At 45.0% G+C, this 17,813-nt stretch overlaps 1 protein-coding gene across 2 annotated transcripts in view; it reads right to left on the bottom strand.

Annotated features, from left to right (window-relative positions):
- Positions 1 to 15,252: 15,252 nt before the first annotated feature.
- The window catches only part of Igsf5 (immunoglobulin superfamily member 5), a 39,201-nt gene continuing 36,640 nt past the window's right edge, over positions 15,253 to 17,813 (bottom strand). For both annotated transcript variants that reach the window (XM_041673180.1, XM_041673179.1), the window contains one exon: positions 15,253 to 16,020. In XM_041673180.1, coding sequence (XP_041529114.1) covers positions 15,925 to 16,020 — 96 coding nt within the window. In that variant the 3' untranslated portion in view covers positions 15,253 to 15,924. The remainder of the gene's footprint in view (positions 16,021 to 17,813) is intronic.

The following is a 17,813-nucleotide window of genomic DNA, read 5'->3' on the forward strand; positions in this document are numbered from 1 at the left end:
ATCATCAATCTCCACTCATGAATAAGGCACTATAGAGAACCCAATGGCAAGTCCTTCTAGACTGCCAGCAAAATGTGTTCTTTCTGTTAAATATCCTTAGTCTACTCTTGCCCACAGCTTCCTCTCTGAGTCAGCTTGGAATCCCAGGATACCTGTCTCCAAATTCCTGTCTTACCATGATTTTGTCCTAGATTTAAGCAATCCTGAAAGAAACAATTTTCCAAAGGACTTAGTACCCTATAGAAATAATGATAAAATCCCCCCCATCCCTCAGTCTTAGTCAGTGCTCTATACTGTGAAGAAACACCATGACCACACAACAACTCCTATAAAGGAAAACATTTAATTGGAGCTTGCTTACAATATTTAATATTTAAGTCCCTTATTGCTATGGCAGGAACACATGGTATGTGCTGCCAGTCATTGGCTGGAGCAGTAGCTGAGAGTTCTACATTCAGACCCATAGGAAGCAGGAAGAGAGAGCCACCTGACCTGGCTTGGGCCCTGGAAACCACAAAGCTCACCCATAATGACACACTTTCTCTAACAGGGTCACACCTCCTAATCCTTCTAAGTAGTGTCAGTTCCTGATGACTAAGCATTCAAATACATGAACCTATGGGGGCTATTCATATTCAAAGCACCACCGCCCCCAGCAGTCAGTCTCATTGCCCTACCCACAATGTTGCTACTCGGCCTTCTTCTTAAAAGAGCTACTGGATGTGTGCTCTCCATCATACAGGGTCCTGCCTCTAATCTGTTCCACATTTTAGACTTTTATATGACATAAATTCCTGATTTATTTCAAGATCCTACCCAGAAAACTGCCATTGGGTTTATTTTAATGATAAAATGAAACCTCAGGAATCTGCACCACGGCCAGCTCTAACTCATGTTCTTACCATCACGTGCTTGGGACTTTCAAGTTAGGAGTTGTATATTTTCCAGGGCAGAGAATGAGATTTTGCATTTTTCAGGTCTCCACTGTGCCTGCTCCTATGTGTCCTGAGGGAGGTAAATGAAAAACACCCCACATTTTTATTTTAAGTACCATTGGACTTAAGCTCAGGCCATCTACAGCAACAGCTCTTAATAACTCACACACCCTCATGTCACCTTTCCTCCTCACTTTCCCTACCCTGAGCGCTTACTTCCTGGATTAACCTTCTGTGAAGGAGAAGAAACTCACACAGTTACCCCATCAATTTTGTTACCACTGGGTCACATGATCAGGACATTGGGTCATGAGGTAACTAACTTCAAGTGACAATTCTGAATCTCTAATAAATTTCACTAATATCTTTAAAAGTCCCAGCCTACACACAGGCTTACTATAGAGGGTATTTGAAAAGTCTATAGTCCATAGACCAGAGAAGCTACAGGTCAATCTGGCCCCTAACTGCTGAAATGGAAAAATTAAAAAATGCTGCAGGATCCTTTGTGGCTGCAGGGGCAGAAATGCTACAGGTCCCCGAGCAGGGGCAGGCAGCAGGCCATGTGGCAGCAGGCAGCGGGCAGGGGGTCCCGAAAGCAGCCAGTCCCAGGTAGGGACAGTGTACAAGACCACAAGGAGAGACAGAAAGATGAGAATGCCACAAGACCACACCGCAGGTCTCCCAACATGGTCCTGGGCAGGGAGGCATACGGTGGTGGGCAAGAGACAGAGACATGGATAGGCATGCCATACAGAGTGAGGTTGGATATTTATTTAGTGGGTTATAGAAGGGAAGAGGGGGGAGAAGGAGAGAAGAGCAGAGCAGAGAGAGAGAGAGAGAGAGAGAGAGAGAGAGAGAGAGAAGGGGGAAGAAGAGAAGTGGAGAGAGGCAGGAGTTGCCTCTTGGAGAGGGAGATGGAAAAGCTGAAAATCAGCTTGTCTCAGGCTGGGGAGAGAGTGGACATGGCTTGTCTCTTAAAGAGACAGAACAGACCATTACAAATGTAAGTCCAATGAGATGTGACTATAAACTACAGCCAAGCTTAAAACACCAACAAAACCAACAACTTGGAAATTCTACACAAACAGGAATATGTTTTATGTCCCAAAGGAAGCTCTGACAAAGAGGGCTTTTGGCAACCTTGAAGCTTTCATGGAAGCTCACTGAACAATGGTACTGAAACATGTCAGTTTTTATCAGGGTGATGCTTCTGAGGTGCCAGAGAGACTGTACCCCAATAGTCAAGAGTCATGCAAGCCAAGAGTCTATGTCAAAGAGCCAATCACCTGATTGTGGATACCTATGGTTGGCTTTTTCTGAGCACAGTGCATTCAGGATGCTGTACACAATGTCACAGACAGGGTGTCTTAAGGAGCATTTTGTAGAGCATGCTATTCCTCTCTCCTCTGCTATTAATTTCTAATTTTTATATAACCTTCACTTGCAGTATTCGTGGACTTGCAAGATGGAAACATATTTTATTGATGATTTCCGCTGCTTTCTAAAATAGTGCGGATCATGTCACCAGCAGACACTTAAGTCATGTGTCTTGGATTGTGAGATACATACTCAATACTTGGAAAATATTTATAGGACTTGAGTGTGAATTTCTGTAAATTTTGAAAGTATTTCTGGTTTGGTTAGGGCTTCATTTGTTTTTCTTTAATCACTTCTGTGTTTCCTGACGCATGACAGGAGCAAGGGCGAGTACTCAGAATCCCTGATAGGTTTACAGATACAAATGCATGATTCTGAGTCATCAGGTGGATGCTAGTGTTGAGCTGTGGCAGATAGCTTCACAAGTATTTCAATGACAGAGGAGAGACAAATCCCCCATGTCCACAGATGACAGAGAAGCAAATTTATAAAGAAAAGACACAGCAAAGTTTGTACAATTATTTATGAAAAAAGCTGTCATCTAGTCAAAGGCAGGGAATAGAAGAGAGTCGGCAGATATCCCAAGGAGATCCCAGAGATACTCAGCTTGACTTCCATTAGCTGCAGTTTACCAAAAGGGCCCAACAGCACTTGCTGAGGCTCCTAACAAAGCCAAACTCAATTCCCAACACCCAAGTTTGTTTGTTTGTTTTTTTTAATGTAATTGCATTCATAGGCAATTCAACGTCTCTTACATTGTGACATTCTACACTTGTATACACAGTGAGGTATTTATGGTTATAAATAGGCTTATTACCTTTGTAATGTTTGGGGGACATAGGAAGAGTTTGCAGTATTTCTAGGCGTTGTGGGGCATCAGAAGCTTCCTTCCAAGCAACGTGGAATCCTAGCACATGATAATCATTGAGAAATCTGTCAGGTCTAGCAGTGCAAGCTTGCAGTCCTGGCCACTCGGAGGCTAGGGACAGGAAGATTGCAAGTTGAAGCCTTATCTGGGTTATTGTGTGAGCTCAAAGCCACTGAGCTACTTAGTGAGACTGCGTATCAAACTAGAAGTCAAAGGGGCTGGAGAGGTGACTTGGAGATTAATGCACTTGCTGTTCTTGCAGAGGACCTGAGTTTGGATCCCAGCTACTTTATTGCGCAGCTCACAGTCACCTGTGACTCCAGTTCCAAAGGATCTGATATTCTTTTCTGGCCTCTATAGGTATCCATTGCACATGTATGGATACCACACACAGACATGCATACATATGGACAAATAAATAATAAGATAAATCTTTAAAGAAAAGTAAATAATGGCAAGTACAAAAGAGATAGGTGACTTATCTCAGAGGTCCAGTCTTGCCTAGTACATTGAATGTTTTCAGTGTCACAGTTCCAGACAAGAATGGAAGGGAGGGAAGGAGGGGAGAAGGAAGGAAATAAACCAAGTAAGAAATCTTGGATGCATGTGGAGATGAGCCAGACCTCTGTTCACATGAGTATGTGTCTCAGATGTTCAAACACCACCCCACAGGTCACACAGTAAGATACCCCCAGGCTCAGTCACTTCTCTCCCAGCTTCCTCTGCAATATATTCTGTGGGCCTCCTGACTCCAAAAAGGGGCTCTCCAACCCTGCAATAACATATCACAATGATCACACTTAGCCCTGTCTGCCCCCTTGTTTGAGAGACTTTGGTGGCTAAGAAGCCAGTGAGTGTGGGTGGCCACTTCTGAGCATGCACAGGGATTCCTAAAACAGCCTAGAAAGAAAACACATGTTTGCCTGCCTCCTAGCTTTTGCATTAACTCGCACAAGGTGCCTGTACCAATGCAAGCAGCATCAGAACAGGCGAGGACAGGCAGGTGAGGAGTCAAGTCTATTTACCTGCAGGGAACTGATTCAGAAAAAAGACACTGAACACATAATTGTCCAGCATTGTATTTATGCCACATTGAGCAACCCATCTCTAGGGAGGAGATGCTTATGGTGATTTTAACACAACTGAGATGCTTAAGCCAGGAGTTAGGAGGGCACAGGGAAGATGAGCGTCTTGTCAGGCAGACAGAATGACTTGAGCGATTGGAGTGAAGTCTATAGGAGGGGGCTGGAGAGAACATTCAGCATTGAGAGAATTTACTGCTCTTCCAGAGGATCTAGGCTCAGTTTCCTGCAGCCACATGGTGGCTCTCAACCTTCTATACCTCAGTGGCAGGGAATCTAACACCCTCCTCAGGCTTACAAGGGCACCAGGTTTGCATGTGGTGCATATACATACATTCAGGCAAAACATTCATACACAAAAAGTAAAAGTAACTTTTTAATCAGCAGAGGAATTAAAGGCCACTGGGTGGAGGGGGTACTCGTGAGTAACTGTGCAAGAAGTATGTCAGAGGAACAGGAAAATGTCACCGACCAAGAACTACAATGGAAGAAAAGAGAAGTCCCAGGCCAGCTTCCATCCCTGTATACAGAGAGGGACCTCTTTTCAATGGTGGACAGAAAGAGAATTTAGACTTGAAACTGGGGTGTTAAACCGGAGTCCACATGTACACAAAATTATATAACACATACACTAACACACGAAAGTACACACATACCATATATGTGTATGGTCTCATATTCATACAAGTACACACATGTATGTAGTCACAATTACATACAATACATATCCATGCAATTAACACATCTATCAAATATGTACTCTTGTATAGACACTCACATATGCACACATGCATGCAGCGTACAGAGCTGCATGCATGCAAACATACCATGAAGCTGGGAGGAGGCAGGAAGGAAACAAAGCTTTCCATCCTTGCTACTCCTGTGATAGGAGCGTTTAGCGGCTATGCTGCTCCTGTTTAACCTGTACTTTCTGAAGGGAATGAAAATCTTCATCATCTGGGCCATGGCTGCTGCTGAGGGCCATGGCTGTGTCATATTGCAGCCAGGGTCTGTGTTAATGTTCATGGCTCGTGCTACCACCAAAGGTCGTGCTGATGTCCATAGTCTGGGCAGTGGCCTGAAACCATGTTGAAGTCTGAGGACCATGCTGAGTAGCACCCTGCCCCTCTCTGGCCAGTGCACTAGGGAGAGCTGGCCTCTACTTCTCTCTGACCTGCAGTGCCAGTAGTGATGTGCTCATGGGCAAGCTGGCTCTACCCTTTACCTCTCATGTCTGGGATAGGGGGCACAGAGGAAGTCCAGGCCCAGATCCAGGAACTGAAATTGACCCACCCGATAACTGTTCCACCTATGAACTGCTGACATGGATAAAGGGGCTGTCCTGCAGAACCATCCTGCAGGATCTCCATGACATCCAAGAGGAGTCTCAGAGAGAGTCCGGTATTGTGGATAGAAAAAGCCAGAAGCCTTCAAGGACTCGTTGCAATGAACATTTGCAAGTAAATCTGTTTGGGCAAAAGAATAAACTGTAGGTCACACCACAGCTTCTGATGCCACTATATTCCAAGGTGTGCTGAAAAGGCAGGAAAGAGGAGTGGTGGAGGAGGAGAAGAGGGGAAGTGGAAGAGGAGAGGAGGCGGGGAGGAGGAGAGATGGAAGGGTGGAGGAAGAGGGGAGGAGGAGAAGTGGAGGAGGGGAGGAGTAGGGAAGAAAGAGGGGAGGAGGAGAGGTGGAGGAGGGGAGAAGGGGGAGGCAGAGGAGGGAAGGAGGGAGTGGAGGAAGATTGGAGGAGGAGGGATGGAGAAGGATTGGACGAGGAGGGGTGGAGGAGGAGGGATGGAGGAGGACTGGAGGAGGAGGGGTGGAGGAAGAGGGGAGGAGGAGAGGTGGAGGAGGGGAGGAGGGGGAGGCAGAGGAGGGAAGGAGGGAGTGGAGGAGGATTGGAGGAGGAGGGGTGGAGGAGGAGAGGTGGAGGAGGAGGGGTGGGGGAGAAGAGGAGGAGGGGTGGAGGAGGAGGGAGTGGAGGAGGATTGGAGGAGGAGGGGTGGAGGAGGAGGGGTGGAGAGACAGAGGAACAGAGTAGCACACATGTGGTGGAACTAGAGACATAACAGTTGTGGTTGGTGTGAGAAGGCTGAAAATGATAGAGGCCATTGCCCAGAGGGGTCAGCAAGATAGTTTGTTTGTTTTTATTGGAGTTTTGTGGGGTTATTTTTATTTTTTAATTTTTATCTTTTATTATCTTTTGGGGAAGAGTTTAAAGGGAGAGGTGGATGGATATGGAAGGACTGGATGATGAACAGTATTGGGGTCATGATGTAAAATTTCCAAAGAATTAATTTTTTAAAACTTAAGGGGAAAAAACCTCCATCACCAATAAAAAAATTAGTTTTTTATTTAGAATTTTTTCTATTAGTTGAACTACCTCAGACTTTATTATCCATGAAACTGAAAAGCGTTACCCAGCTGCAAATGATGTTATCCTATAAAACATGTGCATTCTTTAGGTTCCCAGAGAGACATAGAATCAACGCCTTCTGGGTTACATTCCCCTCAGATTTACTGGCTGGCACCTTACCCAGCATTATCAGGAGGTAGGACACCAACCTCTAATCTGTTGGCCTGAGGTCACTGGCTGGGATCTCAGGATCTGCCTCGGGCCCTAATGGGAAACAATCCCACTGCAGTTTTAGAAGTGGTCTATGCTCCCAGCGTCACAAGACATTCAATGGGGGCTGCTTAGGACTCGGTCTGCCACCAGACACCACAAACACGGTTGTCAGTCCCTGCCCAAGGTTTCCAGGCTGTGCTGGGAGGAATCAAACATGTGCAGCCTGCAGAAACACCCCACCCCATGCTTCAGGCTGAGGGTGCTAGGCGCTTCAGTTCCAACCAGCGGGCCACGCTGGGTGAGCATAGGATAGGTGCCCGCACTGGCTTGCTGGCCTGTCTGCTGTCTAATGAAGGAAGCCAAATGGGGCCAAGCAGGAATCAAAGTACTGCACTCACCGGACAGAATGAAGCTTCCGCACAGGGCCGCCCAAGCCACTTTGTTCCAAAACTAGATTAGAACCAAGCTGCCAGCCGTGTATGCTTCCGCGCCAGCTCGCATACACCCAAGAAACCATCCTCCGCCCTCACTGACATTTCAATTGGGTATTCGGGTCACACACCCGTTAATGAGAATTCTGCCCTATGGGCCAAGGTGCTCCTGACAATTGACTAACGGACCAATGACAAAATTCCTGCATCCTGTGACGGTGAGGAGGAACCTCAGAGGCTCATCACTCTGTCTCCTTGTCCTGTTGATGTGGACATGGGTACCAAAGGGCCTGAACTACTCAGCCAAGGAAGGTGCATGCCTGGAACATCCAGGTCATGTACACTTCCGGTAAGTGTCCTAGTCTAGGTGGGGAAGGGGGAGTGAGCCATGGAGCTGCTGGGAAGACTGTATTTCCTTCTGACTTCACAAATGCACTCATTATTCCTTGATTTCTGCTTCCTGAACATTCCCCCTGTCCATCCACACCCTTTATACACTACCTTACCCAGCTCAGTCCCTCCCAGAGACTAACTTATCAATGAGCTCACAGGGCATCTGGCTTCTGGCCAAGGCTAGTCCAGGGAGGTTCCTAGGCTTGGCTGTCTTCCTCCACTTAAGGCCACAAAAACTATGGGATCTGCTCTAAACAGGTCTAGCCAGCCAACTCTACCACCGCCAGTCCTCTAAGGCCTTCTCAGTCTGTGTGCGTGTTCCAAGGCCACTGGAGTCCCTTCCCAAGGAAGGCCTTTGGCTTGCTCCATCTTCCTGAGCCTTCGCTTGCCATCTTCCCCTTGCCCTCTTCCCCTTTCTTTTCTTTCTAAACTCTTCAGCTTCCAACTGTTTCACAGATGGGATTTTCCATCTCCAAACAGGATAGACAGTTCCTCTCCAAGGTGTCCCAAACACTTCAGTGCCGAGGGCAAGATATTGATGATGTGACTCTTATTGGTCATGGCCCCCATTCACTTTTGATGCCCTCTGATTGCTAGGAACATGCAAGGCAACCTTCACCTCCCTAATGATTTGCTGAGGTCAGAGCCACATGGATCAGAGAAAATGCTTCCAGTTATCCTCAGGGTATTGTCATCACCAGTTCAGTCCTGCTCTAAGTCAACAAGAGAAGGCCCTAAAAAGATCAGGCATGAGCAGTCAAGTTCAAAATCAGTCAGGAAGTCAAACGGGGGCATTTCTATGGCCAAGATTTGATGGCTCAAGGTTTTGAGGGGTACGTTTTTATCTATATTTGCAACCTCATCAGGCATTCCTCACCAGAGACCCTCATTTATATTCTGGATAAACAGCCTTGTCCTTGTCATTTGCTGATCGCCTCCTCACACCCTAGCCTCCTGAGCATGCCTCAGCTGTCTGCACTGAAAAGTGAAAGACACTTTTACCACATCAGCAAAACACCATGTTGAGCTGAGAGCTGCCTTGGGGTTTGCGGAATCCATAAATAGACACCGGTCGACTGCAGGCTTTCACACCGAGGAAAACACAGATTGTGTTTGTGTGAAAGAGCCCATGACATGTCAAGGTCATCACCACGTCTCTCTCTGTAGATGAGTACTGTCCAACAGAGTTCTCCTCAACAGTGAAAACCTGTCATCTGACTGTCTACACACAGTAGCTCCTGGCCATGAGTGACTACTGGGCATTTGGAATGTGTTGGTATACTCGAAGGGAAAGATCTTGAATTCTATTTAGTTTAAACAACTTAAGTTTTAAGTAGTGCTATGTGAGTCTGTAGGAGTTCTGAGTAATAAGGAATGCATCTTGATCTTTTGTTTAACAATTCCACAGAATTGGCTGGAACCTAAGGTTGGGTAGCAGTTAAGGGTGAAACATTCCATCCTGCAGGGAAGCTTTTAAGACAGGAAGTAAATAACTTAAAACAGTTCCAAGGAGTCCCTGAAATCAACCAGACTCACTAGGTCCTTCCTTCCCATGAGTATATACGCAGTAAAGACTTCCACCAGTCCTTCTCAGGCGAGACCAACTGAGAGACCTGGAAGGGACACTTTACAACCTATTGAGCTGTCTGCAGGTTGTACAGTACGCCCCAGGTTTCCAGATGTGTGGTCTGTCACCTACACTGAGGTGGGCTTTTGTGATGTAGCTGTCTTTGAGTGTTTTCTGCTACTGTAAGTATCCCCAGTAAAACTTACGGTTCAACAAGTTGGACTTTAATGGTGTCCGTACCTAGGGCTGTCTGGGGTGAATAAGTATTTGTTTGGGCTTCACAGAAATAGCCTTGACATATGCAAAAAGCCAAACTCTACCCCAGCAGTAGCATAGTTAAACATGAGATTAATTAACTGCTAACACAGAGAAACCTGAACTAACCAGTCTAGAGCTTGAGATAATAACGGCCATGCTTCTAGGTTAAATGTGAGTGCACCAGCTGCAGGAAGTGAAATTCACTGAGCAAACCTAGGTGTAGAAGGGATTTGGAAAGGGCAGAAATTTCATCCTGGATCCTAACAGCCACGTTGGTTTTACACAGGATGAGAAGACCCAGGAGAAGTTGAGCCACTCATGGGCGAAGTCTCCCAAACTCCTTCTTGGAAACAACTTCATTTTTAAGTACTACAATTTTTTTGGATTGCCACACAAATCTTAGCATGAATAAAGACAGCACCAGGGATGCAGAGATGGCCAATGGTTAAAAGCACTGACTGTTGTTTCAAAGGACCCACGTTCAATTCCCAGCATCCACAGGGTAGCTAATAGCCATCTTTAATTCCAGTTCCAGAAGATCCAATGTCCTCTTCTGGCATATATGGGCATTGTGAACACTGCTGCAATACATTAATGCAGGCAAAATACACAATAATAATAATAATAGTAATAATAATAATAATAGCAGCACCAATGCTCAGCCCACAAGACACACTTCCTCATGCAGTGGACACAGTGGACAATGGGTCAAAGTGCAGGGCATACGTGACTGTGGAGGCCTCAGCCCTAAATGGACATTTGAATCAGCCCCTCTCCAATCAAGGCTCAGGAACTATTACAGAAAAGGGGGCAGAGACTGTAGGAGCCAGAGGTCAGGGAGGACTGTAAAAAGCAATGCCTTCTGGACACCACAGGACCACTGCACTCAACAAGTCATAGCAGCCATGCCTGCCTGTGCAAGACCAAGTCAGTCAACATCCCAGCATGGCGTGTGCTGGATAGTTTCATGTCAACTTAACACAAACCATAGTCATTTCCGAGAGAAAGAAATCTTATCTAAGAAAGTATCTCCATAAGATCAGACCGTAGACAAGGCTGTAGGGCATTTTCTTAGTTGAGGATTGGTGTGGGAGGGCCCAGCCCATTGCAGGTGGTGCCATCCCTGGGCTGGTGGTCCTGGGTTCCGTAAGAAAGCAGGATGAGCAAAATCAAGCCAATAAGCAACACCCTTCCATGACTCTGCATCAGCTCCTGCCTCCAGGTTCCTGCCCTGTTTGAGTTCTTATCTAGCCTCTTTGATGATGAACTTTGATATGAAAGTGTAAGCAAAATAAACCCTTTCCTCCCCAAGTTGCTTTGGTCAAAGTGTTTCATCACAGCAGTAGTAGCCGTAACTAGGACAGAGCAGGAGAGGCCCATAAACTGAGGAGCAGCGGATAGCTGCTGGGGGGAGTGATGTGGAATCCCTCTGTATGCTGTGAATATGTTTTGTTACCATTTATTAATTGATGGAGGAAGGTCATTGGTTAAATAAAAAGAAACTGCTTGGCCCTCATTGGTTAGAAGATAGGTGGGAGGAATAAACAGAACAGAACGCTGGGAGGAAGAGGAAGTGAGCTCAGACTCCACAGCTCTCCTCTCGGGAGCAGACGCCTCAGAGAGATGCCATGCTCCGCTCTCCCGGGCAGACACCGCCAGGCTAGACATGCTGAACCTTTCCCGGTAAGACCGGTGCTCACAGATGATTAGAGATGGGTTGATCGGGATGTGAGAATTAGCCTGTAAGGGCTAGAGCTAAAGGGTCAAGCAGTGTTTAAAAGAATACAGTTTCCGTGTAATTATTTCGGGTAAAGCTAGCCGTGGGGGCGGCTGGGTGCCGGGACGCAGCCCCTCCGCCCCCTATTACTACAGAGTGGTGCCCAGATGTGATGGACTAAATCCACTTAAAAAAATGAGAAGGCTTAAAAATAAGGGAGAGAGAGTTTAACACAGAGTTTTGCTCTTTGTTGGTGGTGTGCCGTAGAGAGATTTCCTGATTCAGCAACAGCAGCATAAAAAAAGCTGCGTCATTTTAAAGCGCGGCTTCCTGGGGCTGTGCTGCCACGGTGAACTCTGGCTTTAAAGCATTTAAAAGGCTTTTAGGGGACTGGACGTTTGTGTTCCCACTTGGGATCGGATCGGAAGGAGACTGTTCTGAGACATGCTGATGGCTCAGCGCTCCGCCTGCACCTGGGCAGACTGCTGAATCAGGCTTAGGCAGGCGGGAGAGCATGGCGGATTCCTGCCATCATACAGAGACTTGTTTTCAGACTGTGCAGTGCTCCGTGTGTCAGATTTGGATGTAAATTAGATGAAAAGAATTTCTGTGTTGCACGCTCAGTCTCAGAATTAAAGTGCTGAGGGCCGCTCCTACCTGGCGGCCCCAGAGCTAGCACAAAATGGTATGTCCTCCATTTTGAAATTTTCCTGACTCAGCAGCAGGAAAAAACCTCTGTTGTTTTAAAATGTCGGCTTTCTGGGCCATCCTGCCAGGGCAAACTCTGACTGTTTGAGGCAGGAGGGCTGACTACAGAGAGAGGACTTGTGTGTTGTCTGTGGACATAATGCTGCAACTTACTTGCTGGCAGGGACCTTGAAATGCCATAGAGTTGTGGCAGTAAACATGGCTACAGCCAGTACCTCAGCCATGAGGCTGGAAAACTAAGGAATGGGTTACATCTAGCCGGCAAAGCCACAGCTTTAGTCCTACTGATATTGCTTGGTAAATTAAAGACTCATGTGGTCAGAAAAAGAGAGATATACAGTAAAGAGAGATTCAAAGACAGAGAAAATTTCTGAATGGTTTAAAGTGTGTTAAAAATATATGCAGACTAAAAGTTGAAGTTCTTAAAGTAAAAAACAAAAAAAAGGGAAGAGAGTTGTTGTGTGTGGTAGTACACATCTTTAATCCCAACACTTGGGAGGCAGAGAGAGATTGACCTCTGTGACTTCAAGGTGTGGTAGCACACACCTTTAATCCCAGTGCCTAGAAGGCAGAGACAAACAGATCTCTGTGAGTTCAAGGTGTAGTAGCATACACCTTTAATCCCAATGCCTGGGAGGCAGAGACAGGCGGATCTCTGAGAGTTCAAAAACCGCCTGGTCTACAGAGTTATTCCAGGTCAAAGATATATGCTCAAAAAGCAAAAAGTTAAAAGTAAAAATAAACGAAATAGAGGTTAAAACAAAGCTGCACAAAGATGAAAAATACACAGAGAATTTTGATACTGCATGCTATTATGCTCTCTTTAAATTATTTAAATGCTGAGGGAGGAGCAACAGATGCTAAAAGATATTTATTTATAAATGCTGCTGAACTAATCCAACATAGATATTTTGATGCCTTGACTTTTTAATTTGGATCTAAGGACATGATGCTTTGGAAAGGAGTTTCTTATTTTGTTTTCACAGAGGATGATACCCTGTTCATTTCTTCTATTCCGATTTGGTATGATGGACCACGCCCTCCTGAAGGGTTGGTGTGAACACCTTCAGAAAATTGCTTCGCTGAACTGCCAACTGAGATGAAACTAGCACACAGGTTATACCATGAAAGACCTAATTAACGACGCCCCCATTCAGCAGGAAGCAGTTTGGAGAGAAATAACTACGCCCATATTCCCAAAAAATGTTTATAAATGTTCTTTTACATTTAAAGGGGGATATGATATAGGTATGAATAATTTGTATTAGTATAGATTTTGCTTTATTGATAGAGATTTACAGTCAATTTTGTTATATGTATATGTATTTCTGATATTGATTAAGGTATTGTGATTGTGTAGTTCATTATTAAAATGTAATGTATAATTAGGAAATATAGGTTGTTCATGGATAATCATAAATAATAGTCAAGTTTGTAGTCATGTTAGTTAAGATTTTTCTAGATGTGCGTAGATATATTTTAGATAGGCATTCTTCATATTTTTCAAAAATTACAGAATATGGCATTTTAAATGTTTTAATAACTTAGGACTTTTCATGACAATGAGACACTCTGCTCCTGGCAGCACCAATCTACTTCAAGAGGAAGATGGGCATTGAAGAGGCTTGTTATGGAGTTTGATAGCCATTTGGGCAAGAAACTGCTCTTGCCTGGACTATTGCATAAACTGGATACAGAGAACCCACAGAGAGAGGACTACTGAACTTGCCTAAGGTGAGATGATCTTTCGGGGTTCCTGATTCATGAAAGAGTCTGCGAGACATTCTGCAGGACACAACAGATAGTGACTGAACTGACTTTGAATTTTCCTGCTTTATGGAAATGTCTGCTGGATACCATGGGCCTGAAGGCTGAAGATGGATGCCCCAACGGTACAGAGGAAATTTGGGTGACTGTCCAGGCAGCGAGATGTCTCTGTCATTTCTAGAGTTTTAAAAGTTGCTTAGGTAGTATTGTATCTTTCTGGAGTCTTTGATGGAGTTAAGAATAGTTAGTTATAGTTATAGTTTTCCTTAGTTATGATAAAGATTATTGTAACTTTTACTTGATACCTGTTTTGTTATATGTAATTTTGCTATGTTAAAGTTAAAGCCTTTTTTTTTTTGTTTAAACCGATAAAGGGGAAATGATGGAGGAAGGTCATTGGTTAAATAAAAAGAAACTGCTTGGCCCTCATTGGTTAGAAGATAGGTGGGAGGAGTAAACAGAACAGAACGCTGGGAGGAAGAGGAAGTGAGCTCAGACTCCACAGCTCTCCTCTCGGGAGCAGACGCCTCAGAGAGATGCCATGCTCCACTCTCCCGGGCAGACGCATGCCGATGAAGCAAGCCGCCAGGTTAGACATGCTGAACCTTTCCCAGTAAGACCGGTGCTCACAGATTATTAGAGATGGGTTGATCGGGATGTGAGAATTAGCCTGTAAGGGCTAGAGCTAAAGGGTCAAACAGTGTTTAAAAGAATACAGTTTCCGTGTAATTATTTTGGGTAAAGCTAGCCGTGGGGGTGGCCGGGTGCCGGGACGCAGCCCTGCCACCCCTTATTACTACAATTAATAAAGAAGCTGTTTCAGCCAATGGCTGAGCAGAGTAAAGCCAGGTGGGAAATCTGAACAGAGATATAGAGAGAGAGTAGCGGAGTCAGAGAGAAGCCATGTAGCTGTTGAAGGAGAACGATACTGCCAGAAACTTTCCAGTAAGCCACAGCCTCTTGGTGATACACAGATTAATAGAAATGTGTTAATTTAAGATGTAAGAACTAGATAGAAATATACTTAAGCTGTTGGCCAAGCAGTGTTGTAATTAAAATATTTTCTGTGTGATTCAGGTCTGGGCAGCTGGGAACAAACTAGCAATCTCTATTTACAGGGGAGGAAGACAATCTTTTTATTTTCTTATGTGCTGTGGCCCCTGGTAGGTTGCTCATACCCATTCACACGTGGTAGCACTGAATGGAAAAGAAGAGGACATGAAGCTGGGGGTGTTAGGTGTTGGGGTCTGAGAGAAGTTGGAGGAGGTGTTGAGATCACAGAATGGATCAAAATGCACTGTTTGCATCTATGAAATTCTCAAAGAATAAATTGTAGCACCACGAGCTGGCTTACCAGGAAAAATTTTAACCTGTGTCTGTCTGGAGTGGGAGAATTATGGTGACTGCCTGACTCGGCTTCTTTCTCCCAGCATTCTGTTTAGTCTATTCCACCTACCTAATTTTCTGTCCTATTAAAGGGCCAAGGCAGTCTCTTTATGTAACCAATGAAATTAACATAAAACAGAAGACTCCCCCCCATCAATAAATTAAAAACACAACAATAGAAAAAGATAGTATAAGGTGTTTTGTTTTCTCTTTGTTTATTAAATAGATATCTCTTCCCAGTTCTCCCATGATGCTTGGATAATGCAAGCATTGTGCCCTGTCAGGCAGAGTCCACCCCTAACTCACCACAGACATAGGGACAAGGATAAGAAGGCATCCAGGATTGACTGTCGCCTGCACATGCGCCTGGCAGTGCTTCTCCTTTTACTTAACCCGCTGAGCTCTGAAGTGCCAGTCCACCTAGAAAGATCCAGTTGATTCTCATTTTTATGCTCTCGGTTCAGTGACAATATACAGCAATGCCCCTAGCTATAAAACACACATAAATAGCATATTACCATGATATAGGACAACAAAAACATTTTGAAAGTCATGGCAGAATCCAGTCCTGTCTGATTTTTGTTGGATTACCAAGCAGAAGTGTCAATCCACGAGGAATATCTCCATGACAGACCCTCAGGTTTCACTCAGTCACTTTAAGGAATTCACCAAAACCATGAGACATTTCAAAACCAAATTCTTCTTGGTATGAGGAAAACGGACTCCTCCTGTCACGATAAAGCATCAGCTTCGGTGACTCCAAGGTGGCCTCTTTGGCAAAGTAGAGGCCCAGTCTCAGGATGGAGAGGAAGACGGTATCAACTTGGTGGGTGTACACAAAGTACAGCCAAGAGAAGTCTTTACTACACCAACGTTGCATTTCTGACCTTCCGAGGACTGGCGACGTCAAAGGAAACCCGTGGATGACTTGCTGGGCTGGGCTGGCATGTTTTGGGTTCCTGATAACAAAGGCAGAAAGGTCAGTGTGCTCACTGGCTGGACCTGCTGCTCAGTGCTCACCTGAGCAGCATGAGGGAGCAGAGATGAACAACTGTATAAAGACACACCCTCTCCTCCTTTTCCTCCAGCAACACAGGCTCTGGTGCTTTCCAAGCCCAAGAGCAAGCTCATTCCTATAATTCAAGACCCACTTTTAACAAATGATATTACAGATGCAAAGATTCGCTGTTTTGTTTTGTTTGCTAGTTTTCCCATGGAAGTTCTTGCTTTACCTGGTAGGTTTTTTTTTTTTTCCTCTCTCTCCTTTTAAAACATAAGACATTTGTGGAGATCTTCAAATAACACACATTCCTTCTAAAAGAGCGAAAGCAAAACAGAAGCCCTGACTGGAAATTTGCCACTCCATGTCTCCTGCGGCATTGTGTCGTGCTGGTTTCTCATTCAGAAACTTTTCAAATTTACCTGGGCTCCTCCACAAGGCCTGTTACACAAGCTTATCATGTGCTAGTAAAACTAGCCCCAGGGAGACTGAGACACGAGTTCAAATTAGCCTGAGCCACACGGGGAGACCCTGTCTCAAAAGCAAAGAAGTTGCATGCAACCCATTTTCCCTGCCAGCCCCGAGAACCGCAGTTCAGATTGCAGGGCACGGCAAGCATATCGAATATCTTAAATAATGCAGGGGGGGCAGGATGAATTATTCAGCTACAGTGGAACGTTGTGGGTCTTTGGGAAAAGTCTTGCAGCAGGGAAAGAAGCCTGCTTGGCGGATGGAGCTGTCCGTGCCAGGGTCTCTCTGGAGGGCGCCTTCTGCTGAGAGTGCTGGGGGTTTTTGCAGTTGTTTGCTCTGTTTGCACTGCTGGGTTGCACAAATGTACTGCCGCTTTCTAAATTTATCACAGTTTATTTCTGTTTATCTCAACAGGAGGAATGGATTAGCGGGCAAGGCACAAGCCAGGTTATGAAACATTCATATGCCCTCGAAAACTGAATGGTAAAGAGATGGAATTGCTAAAAACAACCAGAAAAATTGACTGACAGCAAGTGAAGGCCCCAGAAGAGAAGAAGGAAGGATGGCCATTTGTGTTAAATATTCATCTAAGTAGAAAACATTCTTAAAGTCCATGGTTTTAGACCAAAATGGAAAGAGTTCACTTGTCCAATGAGCTGGTTGTGATTCATAGCAATAAATAAATAAATAAATAAATAAAAAATAAAAAAATAAAAAAAAATTTAAATCCTTGTGAGTTCTGTCCTAAGATGTGTCTACCATGTTACACCTGAGCTCTCTCTATTACCCAGCATGCTCTTTTCTAGTAATCAATGGCCTGTTCTATACCCTAATCACACACCCTATTGAGACAGAAGCCAGCAATGAAGAGCGGTCACACTTGGCATGTGCCCATTTTGACAATCTATCTTTTTTCCTGCTAACTTTCCTAGACATGTAATGCCTGAGCTGAGGTCTGCAGCCTAAAATCTTAGTCTTCCACCTATATTGAATGTGGTCTGTCTTAGGATGCATCTAAAACACCAAAGACAAAAAAAAAAAAATGCTGCCACAGGTGGCGGGGTGTGTGAGCCTCGTAACCTTACACTTGGTGCTGATCACAGCACCCCAGAACCATCTCAAGCTCCTCCTATGTAAGAAGCTCACCACAGTGGGCACACCAGGCACAGTTTAGGAAGCCTCCTGGAACTCAGAGTGGGCACTGCCTTAGAAACAGGCCTGAGTTTACAAAAACATTGTCCCCAGGCATACCACTTGGGGACATTTGAAAAGACTGGTTCT

The sequence above is a fragment of the Microtus oregoni genome, unplaced genomic scaffold, assembly GCF_018167655.1.
Source record: "Microtus oregoni isolate MIOR12 unplaced genomic scaffold, Mior012 000023F_ref0000262, whole genome shotgun sequence".
In the NCBI taxonomy this organism is placed as follows: domain Eukaryota; kingdom Metazoa; phylum Chordata; class Mammalia; order Rodentia; family Cricetidae; genus Microtus; species Microtus oregoni.